The 10706-nt window shown below is 47.5% G+C and overlaps 2 protein-coding genes across 2 annotated transcripts in view; one reads left to right on the top strand and one right to left on the bottom strand.

The window, feature by feature from the left end:
- Positions 1–3742, bottom strand: part of LOC139240985 (STE20/SPS1-related proline-alanine-rich protein kinase-like) — a 102804-nt gene extending 99062 nt beyond the window's left edge. Inside the window, exon 1 of the mRNA XM_070869634.1 lies at positions 3507–3742. The gene's annotated coding sequence lies outside the window, so the exon portion shown is untranslated. The remainder of the gene's footprint in view (positions 1–3506) is intronic.
- Positions 3382–10706, top strand: part of LOC139240988 (ceramide synthase 6-like) — a 108725-nt gene continuing 101400 nt past the window's right edge. The window contains exon 1 of the mRNA XM_070869640.1: positions 3382–3694. Within this exon, the coding sequence (XP_070725741.1) occupies positions 3524–3694 (171 nt within the window). The 5' untranslated portion in view covers positions 3382–3523. The remainder of the gene's footprint in view (positions 3695–10706) is intronic.

Here is a 10706-nt window from a genome sequence, read left to right on the forward strand (position 1 = left end):
GACAGCACGTTCAAGGATTTTGGAGAGGAAAGGGAGGTTGGAGATAATCTAACTTTAATTTAAATTAATCTTAAATATGTGGTGTATTTTTTCTATTTTATTTGTGTTTTGGGTGTTTGGGGTGGTGTTTCTCAATCATAATAAGAATTCCTACTTATGGAGTTCCCATTATTATGAATGAGAAAATACTGTACCTGGATTGGCTACCCTGTGCCATGTGACTCCAGCTCCAGCTTACAGACGTCCTGATGTGCATGCGCTCCGATGCGCAGGGAGAGGAGGCCTCAGGACCGGGATCGCTGGTGTGCGCAGCATGACCAGGTAGGTGCGCATCTTTTTCAACATTTTCTGTCGATCGCCTGCGGGAAGCCCTCGACCGGAATTTCTAGGCCAATGGCCCTGAAATTCCGGTCAAAGGCTTCTTTCGGACGAACGCCTCCGACCGGAGAATTTTTCCGAAAGTACCTGGTGGTCCCGGAGAAGCGTGGGATTCCAGTGGGGAGGCTTTCTCTTCCCGCGCTGCGCAGCGCGCTCCTGTCCTCCAGGTTCCCACGCGGAAGATGCAGTCACGTGTGACTGCTCAACCAATCCGGTAAAGTATTCTCAATTACATCATCTTCATCATAGGCAGTCCTTCGGAATCGAGGAAGACTTGCTTCCACTCCCAAAGTGAGTTCTCTGGTGGCTGAACAGTCCGATACAAGAGCCACAGACCGTCACAGGTGGGACAGACATTCGTCGGGGGAAGGGGTGGGTGGGGCTGTTTTGCCGCACTCATCTTCCACTATCTGCACGTGACCTCTTCACGCTCTTTGCGTTGAGACTCGAAGAATTCAACGCCCTCCCGGATGCACTTTCTCCACCTCGGGCGGTCTTCGGCCAGGGTCTCCCAGGTGTCAGTGGTGATGTCGCACTTTACCAGGGAGGCTTTGAGGGTGTCCTTGTAACGCTTCCGCTGCCCACCTTTGGCTCGTTTACCATGAAGGAGCTCCGCATAAAGCATTTGCTTAGGGAGTCTCGTATCTGGCATGCGAACTATGTGGCCTGCCCTGCGAAGCTGATCGAGTGTGGTCAGTGCTTCAATACTGGGAATGTTAGCCTGGGCAAGGACACTGATGTTGGTGCGCCTGTCCTCCCAGGGGATTTGCAGGATCTTTCGGAGACATCGTTGGTGATACATCTCCAGCGACTTGAGGTGCCTTCTATACATCGTCCATGTCTCAGATCCATACAGGAGGGCGGGTATTATTACAGCCCTGTAGACCATGAGCTTGCTGGTAGATTTGAGGGCCAGGTCTTCAGGTTTCCTCAGATGGCCGAAGGCTGCACTGACGCACTGGAGGCGATGTTGAATCTCCGCATCAATGTCTGCCTTTGTTGATAAGAGGCTCCCGAGATATGGGAAATGGTCCACGTTGTCGAAGGCCGCGCCGTGAATCTTGGTGATTGGAGGGCAGTGCTGTGCGGCGAGGACAGGCTGGTGGAGGACCTTTGTCTTACGGATGTTAAGCGTAAGGCCCATGCTTTCATATGCCTCTTTACTAGCAATGGGAACTCCGTATCTACGAGTTCTCATTGCTATTGAGAGAAAAAAATCCACAATAATACCAAATAAAAAATATAAAACACATCTCACATAATTAAAATTAATTGAAATTAAAGTTAGAAAAAAAAATTTCTCAAAGATATTTATTGAGTTTTAAAAAAGTTTTTAAAATTATGGTTTAAAATAAATTTAACGTAGTGGGCAGGGTTTTTAAAAATAAAATGTGTTTTTTAAATTTTATTTTTTATGTTTTAAGTGTATTTTAAAACTCTTAAAACTCTAAGAAAGGGAAGATAGACTATGAAAGTAAACGAGCACAAAATATAAAAACAGATCGTAAGAGTTTCTACAGATACATAAAAAGGAAAAGAGTGACTGAAGTAAATGTTGGTCCCCTGGAGGATGAGACTGGGGAATTAATAATGGAGAACAGGGAAATGGCAGAGACGTTGAACAAATATTTTGTATCGGTCTTCACAGTAAAATACACTAAGAACATCCCAATAGTGGATAATCAAGGGACTATAGGTAGGGAGGAACTTTATACAATCACTAGCACTAATGAAGTAGTACTAGGTAAAATAATGGGACTAAAGGCGGACACATCCCCTGGACCTGATGGCTTATATCCTGGGGTCTTAAGAGAAGTGACTACAGAGATAGTGGATGCATTGGTTGTAATTTACCAAAATTCCCTGGATTCTGGGGCGGTCCCAGCAGATTGGAAAACCGCAAATGTAACGCCCCTATTTAAAAAAGGAGGCAGACAAAAAGCAGGAAACTATAGACCAGTTAGCCTGACATCTGTCGTTGGGAAAATGCTGGAGTCCATTATTAAGGAAGCAGTGGCGGGACATTTGGAAAAGCATCATTCAATCAAGCAGAGTCAGAATGGTTTTATGAAAGGGAAATCATGTTTGACAAATTTGCTGGAGTTCTTTGAGGATGTAGCGAGCAGGGTGGATAAGGGGGAACCAGGGGATGTGGTGTATTTGGATTTCCAGAATATTTCGATAAGGTGCCACATAAGAGGTTATTGCACAAGATAAAAGCTCACGGGGTTGGGGGTAATATATTAGCATGGATAGAGGATTGCTTAAATAACAGAAAACAGAGTCGGGATAAATGGGTCATTTTCCGGTTGGCAAACAGTGACTAGTGAGGTGCCGCAAGGATCGGTGCTAGGTCCTCAACTATTTACAATCTATATTAATGACTTGGATGAAGGGACCAAGTGTAATGTAGCTAAGTTTGCTGGGCCAATACTTTGAATAAGCTGATCTCCTGTTGACTGTGGTGCGTTGTGGAAGTTCTTTCACAAGTGTGGAAGATCCTGTAAGTCAGATACCACACACAGTATTTTACAGAAATTAAAGCTTCATGACATTTTCAATCGTGTAACATTTAATTTGTTTTGTGGTTTTATTATATACTTTTGTCCCTGAATTAGATTACACCTCGCACAACAATAATCTGTCAATTTTTTCAGATTGATTGCCAATCTCAGAATCAGTCATCGTGTCTTTCCAGTCCACAGAAGATTGGCTGTTCTTGTGAATGCGTTGTGTAGCGTAGCTTGTGACATTAAAGGAAAATTAAGTTAGGGGGTCTTTGGACCAGTTATTGGAAGGTTCTTGCTTGAATAATGTATTGATATTGTCACAAGTGGCGGTGCAGCATTAATAACACTTTGTCTGGATTGCATGATAGATCGCCTTGCTTATGAATAGTTAAAGTTCTTGCAGGGACTGCTAGTGGTGCCTCAACAATGCCTTATTATAATATATATTGCACCGTGACACAGCCTTGCTCCATTTGCAGCACTCTTCGCCCTGAATGACGTGATGTGAAAAGGGCAGGGCCCGCTATCGGTGACGTCAGCCTGTGGTTATTAGGCAGTTCGGCGCCGCCCCGCCTGGGAGAAACGGGAGTGCGAGAAAGAAGAGGAGCGCAAACTCGCCTCATTCCCCTCCCAACATGGCCGGCTTCGCCGCCTGGTTCTGGAACGAGCGCTTCTGGCTTCCTCACAACGTCACCTGGGCCGACCTGAAGAACACGGACGGCGCCGAGTACCCTCAAGCCGGCGACTTGTTCCTCGCCTTTCCGCTGGCCATTGGCATCTTCGTCGTCCGCCTGGCGTTCGAGAGGTGAGGGACGAGATGAGGGGATGTGGGGGGAAGGGAGAGCGCGCCGTGACTGACAGCACGCCGCGGTCAATCGGAGCTCCCCAGCGGCACGTTTGCGGGAGCCCAGCCCAGGCCCCGCCCCCTTTTGGCGGTGCGGGGGACGCTGATTGGCTGGCTCCGGCTCCGCCGTTGTCAGCTGCGCCTTGCGCGCGCGCTCACCATTGGCGCGCCAGCGCTGTCGATCTCTGCAGCCATCTGTCAGTGAGAAGTGGGAGGGCCCGAGGGGAAAGTGTGTCCAGCAAGTGCTGTGATTATTGAAGCAGTCCTTCCACACACTTCGCAGCCAAGTGTGTTTGTGGCTAAATAATGGATCCGACAGGGTAACAATTCAGGCAATTGCGCTATAATGTGAACTTTTATTGGAAATAATAAACAGAACTGATGGTGGAAACAGTTTCAATAGTAGCCTTCAAAAGACAATTGGATAAATACTTGAGAAAAAATTGCAGGTATATGGGGAAAGAGTGGGGGGATTGCTTGAAAGAGCTGGTGCAGACTCGATGGGCTGAATGGCCTCCATCTGTGCTGTACTACTCCATGATTCTATGAACTGATCAAACCTCAATTAGCATAGCATCTATCTTGAAATAATTGTGTTTTATAATAGGTTTTTTAGTGTTCCTTTGGGCCATTCACTTTTTCTGAGTGGGTAACCGACTCTCTGAGCTTTTTTTCCACTCTGATCAGCTACGAGTTGGTGTAGGAGGATGGTCTGGAGTTCTGGCCAAAAGTTGCGAACTCCCTGTGGCATCTTAGATGGGGAACTATTGCCTTGGTGGTCCGTGGCAACAGGATATTGGTTGGTGCTGTGTATTGTACCTTCCTCAGTAAGTACCGATACATTCAAAGTCATGAGAATTACGGCAGGTGTGTTGGACACTTACTGCCATCTGCTCTGCACTTGCCTCTAAACGTGCAAAGTCTGATTACCTTCCCTTTTAGATATCGAATGCAGTCTCCAAGTGGCCTTGATTTCAGAGTGCTTACAAAAGGAAAGTTAATATGGGAGATTGGCATGTAGAGGTCTTTGGTTTCTATTTGAGTGCTGTTCCTGGGGCCCCTATTTGAATTTTTGAATGTTTTGTAAGTTCTGTTTAAGCTGCAGTGTGTCTCAATAGTAACTTGTGTGTTTTTTTTTAAAACCGTTCTAATATTATTTGCTCAAATGCAAATATATTTTTTAAAGATTTCCTGTTATTGCCATCCTATCCAACTGCTTGCTCGGTGGCTCAATGACACTGCTGTGGTACTGAACCATGCACATTGGAAGGCTGTAGGTTTGATCCCTGGTTTGTGCAAAGTTAACAGGGCAGTGGTGGGCACTACAAATGCTCTATTGTCCCTGGGCTAGGTAGAAGGAAACCCCCCAAAAAATCAGCTCGGGTTACCAACTCCTGGTTGCTATTCAGCGAGCTCTGCTGCAAAATGCATGTTTGGCGAGGACAGGACTGAGCTTGTGATGTGCCTACAATGAAAGAACTTGCCAATATCTACTATCTAGGCAAGCATCTACGGCACTGTATCCCAGCAAGGCTTGACTCTTTCAAGAGAGCAAACTGGGAGGAAAGAAAGGGAGGGTAGAGAAGATATTTTAAGTTTTGGGAGGGTGTGATTTTTAAGTGCGTCTGCCTACCAAATATAATGGGCAGGATCCTGGAATTAAGAACACAGACTGACTTCTGCTGTTTGTACAGCAAGCAAATCCCCAGGTATAGTGATTTAGTCCAATTGGGTTAAGTATCCCTGTTGGCTTGAGTTAATGGGATACAGCATTGTGCAGTGTATTGGGGCAGTTCTGAATATGAGAGCCCTGTAAGTGTAGTGTAGAATGTTGGAGCCCCCATTTGGAGATGTTTATGTCCCATCTGTAACAATTTTTTTTTGGTTGGGGTGGTGGGGAAGGAAAGAGGGAGAGAATTCTTCCAATTCTTTTCTGCACTGTCTTTCTTCACCAAAAATCTCTCTGAATAAGGCAAGAGAGAATTGCTGCCTACTGGCTTATCCTGCAATATGCATCTTCTGTTGACCCATGGAGTGACGCTGCAGAGGATGCGAGTATTGAGGTGGGAGGGTTCTTGCCTACTGAATCGGCTTTTTTCTCAGTGATGCTATTAATTTCTTGGGATTGAGTACGGCATAATGGTATTTCAGAAATGGCAAGCTTTGAGCAATCCTCTGAAGTTGCTTCCTTAATCTTAAATGACTGCATTTTGAAACGGGTGTATAAGCTTGCTCTTTACCCCCCCCTGGCTCCCCACACACACAATCGGTATTTACTCATCCTGGGCTACGGTTCCATGGGTGGCAGCAGCCCCAGGTAATACTAATTGAGTGTTGGCAAACTAGCCAGAGTGTGGTGAAAATGTGGAACTCTCTACCACAGGGAGTGGTTGCAGCGAATAGTATCGATGCATTTAATGGGAGGCTAGATAAGTAAGGGAAGGCGCAGCACGGGCCAATAGCGAGGCTGCGAGGCTGTGAGGTTGTGAAGCTCATATTGCCTGCTATGAATTCCATGTAGAGCGAGGTCCTGTGGGAAGGAAGGAGGACAGTAGGAGTATGTTTGAGTTTGTGTGTCTGTATTGGCACATGCGATGGAGTATGGTCTCCAGTCGTCTTGGATCCCCTTGCCACTGGACCAAGACCTTGCTCCGTCAAGCCCGTGTGGTGGCTGGTGTGCAACGGCCACTCCATGTTAAAAGAATTCACGCACAGGCATCTTCCACCGTTTAAAATTAGTTCATCAGTCACCCGAGTCCTCATTTTTAGTGTGGCAGCAAGTCATCCTCAACCCCAAGGGACTGCCTATGATGATGCTGATGAGATAAGCATATGAGGGAGAATGGAATAGAGGGTTATGCTGATCGATGAAGAAAGACTGGAAGAGGCTCGAGTGGAGCATAAACGCTGGCATAGATTGGTTGGGCCAAATGGCCTGTTTCTGTGCTGTATATCCAATGTAATCCAATGTAATGTTTGGCCAACTGTGAAAGCATTGCAGCCGAGCCTGATCTGCTCATTGCCTGGTTACCACACATTCACATTCCAGCAATGGGTCATTTAGATTAGGATGAGCAGGAATCCTGGCTGGGTTTTAAGCCCTGCCCCCTTCCTCACCCAGGAATGCTGAGGGAAATTGCAGTGCCCACCACTTCCCTGGCTGGGATCAACTGACAACACAGACCAGGGGTTGAACCTGACCCTGGTGTTTCACAGCAGACAATGCATTTACTGACCGAGAGAGTCTCAAGTTAAATCTTAGTGACTTTAGGATTACTAACTGTATGTATAGTAGGTAATCATCATCATAGGCAGTCCCTCGAAATCGACTTGCTTCCACTCTGTGAGTTTTTAGGTGACTGAACAGTCCAATATGGGAATTACAGTCCTTGTCACAGGTGGGATAGATAGTCGTTGAGGGAAAGGATGGGTGGGACAGGTTTGCCGCACGCTCTTTCCGCTGCCTGTGCTTGTTTTCTGCATGCTCTCGGCGACGAGACTCGGTGCTTAGCACCCCCCCGGATGCACTTCCTCCACTTAGGGCAGTCTTTGGCCAGGGACTCCCAGGTGTTGGTGGGGATGTTGCATTTTATCAAGGAGGCTTTGAGGGTGTCCTTGAAACGTTTCCTCTGCCCCCTGGTGTGAAAGTGCTTCAGCCATCGTTCGTTGCCGCGGGGGGTGGGGAAGGAAACCGCCGTTTGTTGCCGTGGAGGGGAGGGAGGGGAAGGAGACAGCGGTTTGTTGCCGTGGAGGGGAGGGAGGAGAAGGAGACAGCGGTTTGTTGCCGTGGAGGGGAGGGAGGGGAAGGAGACAGCGGTTTGTTGCCGTGGAGGGTGGGGAGGGGAAGGAGACAGTGAGAAGGCTGCAAGAAGCCTCAGTGCTGATGTGCTGATGGCAATGTGCTTTTATTAAAAAATGTTCAAAAATTAAACAGCTACAAAGAACTACAAAAATGGCCGAGTGCCAATGTTTCCTTCACACTGTGCGAACGCTCCAACGCGCACGCGCAGCGTTGCTGGCAGGAAAAAAACTAATTTAAATAGTACCCACCCCCTCCCACTTACAAAATCGGCGCGAGTGTAGGCTCCGCCCCCCCCTGGGCGCCGCGCCAAACAGACAAGGAGCTGCAAAGCGCTCGAATAGCGCGTTTTTTTTCTGGCGCCGTTTTAGGCGTGAAAAACGGGCGCCCAGTTCGGAGGGGCGCCCGTTTTTTATCCTGTGGAAACTTGGACCCATAGAAACTAGGTGCAGGAGTAGGCCATTCGGCCCTTCGAGCCTGCACCGCCATTCAATGAGTTCATGGCTGAACATGCAACTTCAGTACCCCATTCCTGCTTTCTCGCCATACCCCTTGATCCCCCTAGTAGTAAGGACTACATCTCTAACTCCATTTTGAATATATTTAGTGAATTGGCCTCAACAACTTTCTGTGGTAGAGAATTCCACCGGTTCACCACTCTGGGTGAAGAAGTTTCTCCTCATCTCATAGAAACATAGAAACATAGAAAATAGGTGCAGGAGTAGGCCATTCGGCCCTTCTAGCCTGCACCGCCATTCAATGAGTTCATGGCTGAACATTCAACTTCAGTACCCCATTCCTGCTTTCTCGCCATACCCCTTGACCCCCCTAGCAGTAAGGACCTCATCTAACTCCTTTTTGAATATATTTAGTGAATTGGCCTCAACAACTTTCTGTGGTAGAGAATTCCACAGGTTCACCACTCTCTGGGTGAAGAAGTTCCTCCGCATCTCGGTCCTAAATGGCTTACCCCTTATCCTTAGACTGTGACCCCTGGTTCTGGACTTCCCAAAAATTGGGAACATTCTTCCTGCATCTAACCTGTCTAACCCCGTCAGAATTGTAAACGTTTCTATGAGATCCCCTCTCATTCTTCTAAACTCCAGTGGATACAAGCCCAGTTGATCCAGTCTTTCTTGATATGTCAGTCCCGCCTTCCCGGGAATCTGTTTGGTGAACCTTCGCTGCACTCCCTCAAAATAGCAAGAATGTCCTTCCTCAAGTTAGGAGACCAAAACTGTACCACTGTTGTATTGCGGGAAATGCGGCAGCCAATTTATGCACAGCAAGCTCCCACAGACAGCAATGTGATGATGACCAGATAATCTGTTTTTTTTTGTTCTGCTGATTGAGGGATAAATATATTGGCCAGGGCACCAGGGATAACTCCCTTGCTCTTCTCAATAGTGCCATGGGATCTTTTACGTCCACCTGAGAGAGCAGACGGGATCTCGGTTTAACGTCTCATCCAAAAGACGGTGCCTCTAACAGTGCAGCGCTCCCTCAGCCTAGATTTATGTCCTCCAGTTCCTGGAATGGGGCTTGAATCCATGTGTTGTAAGCGAGATATGTGCAATAATGAATGCGCCATATTGTCACTTACAAGGCAAGAGTCACAATTCAATAGCCTTGTGATTTATAGCACTATAACAGAGTGCTTTATAATGTCTAAAGGCAGCTAAAAGAATGTAACTTATTCCACAGTAAAGTCCTTGAACTGTAACAACCAGCCGTTCAGAAGGGCAGGGTTATCATTTTTCTATCTTGAAGGGCTGCAAGTACAGGAGGTCCGCCAATCTCAAACACCACTATGTTGAACAAGTAAATATTTAGCGACGATTAATATCAAATGACTAGCCGATATTGGAGTATGCTTTCAAAATCCAGCGCGTGTGGGTTGGTGCCTTGTTGAGTGGCACCCCCAGTGGTAGGATGTAAGTGTTGTAGGTGGGGCTTTCTCCTAACTCTCTAGACTGAGACAGAGAGAGCCATGTCAATAATGGTGCATGCCCCTCCATCCCATATTTAGTTTAAATACTGTGGATCAATTTTTATCTGACGATACGTATACAGACTGGACTGAATTTCAATCACATACCTCTAAGGTTTATAGATGCCTAAAATTTCGCTGAAATAAACAGTTGCACAAACCAAGTGCGGGACACATTGGGTGGAGTGATTTAAGTTCCATTCTCCGAGCATCTTCCAACAATGAACTCGGGCATGAAAATACATGAACTAATCCTACTTTATTAATACACCTATGGTAACGCCACTACAAGGTTAAACATTGTGAGTTATGATGGGGACTTGGGTAGACATTATAAACGGTTTGTCATTACAGGTAGTTTAAGTGTATTGCAATATCTCCGGATTGGCTGGCTTTTGCTTTCTAACTGTTATACTTGGTGTCCCAAGTTCACCGCATGGTCTAGCAAGGCTAGGTTTACAGTGCGCATTCAATGTCACTGACGCATTAACAGCTTGAAATGTACACCTTATGCACATGGTGAGGTGCAATAACATACAAGTCACAATCCATGGTTGTTATCTCCTTCATTCACCTGCCTTCTCCTCCTAGCTCTCCCTCTCTCCCTCTCTCTCCCTCTCTCTCCCCTCCCTCCCTCCCTCTTTCTCCCTCCCTCCCTCCCTCTTTCTCCCTCCCTCCCTCCCTCTTTCTCCCTCCCTCCCTCCCTCTTTCTCCCTTTCTCCCTCCCTCCCTCCCTCTTTCTCCCTCCCTCCCTCTTTCTCCCTCCCTCCCTCCCTCTTTCTCCCTCCCTCCCTCCCTCTTTCTCCCTCCCTCCCTCCCTCTTTCTCCCTCCCTCCCTCCCTCTTTCTCCCTCCCTCCCTCCCTCTTTCTCCCTCCCTCCCTCCCTCTTTCTCCCTCCCTCCCTCCCTCTTTCTCCCTCCCTCCCTCTTTCTCCCTCCCTCCCTCTTTCTCCCTCCCTCCCTCTTTCTCCCTCCCTCCCTCTTTCTCCCTCCCTCCCTCTTTCTCCCTCCCTCCCTCTTTCTCCCTCCCTCCCTCTTTCTCCCTCCCTCCCTCTTTCTCCCTCCCTCCCTCTTTCTCCCTCCCTCCCTCTTTCTCCCTCCCTCCCTCTTTCTCCCTCCCTCCCTCTTTCTCCCTCCCTCCCTCTTTCTCCCTCCCTCCCCCCCAGGAATTCCGCTCCCATTTGGT

Source organism: Pristiophorus japonicus, chromosome X, assembly GCF_044704955.1.
Source record: "Pristiophorus japonicus isolate sPriJap1 chromosome X, sPriJap1.hap1, whole genome shotgun sequence".
Classification (NCBI taxonomy): domain Eukaryota; kingdom Metazoa; phylum Chordata; class Chondrichthyes; family Pristiophoridae; genus Pristiophorus; species Pristiophorus japonicus.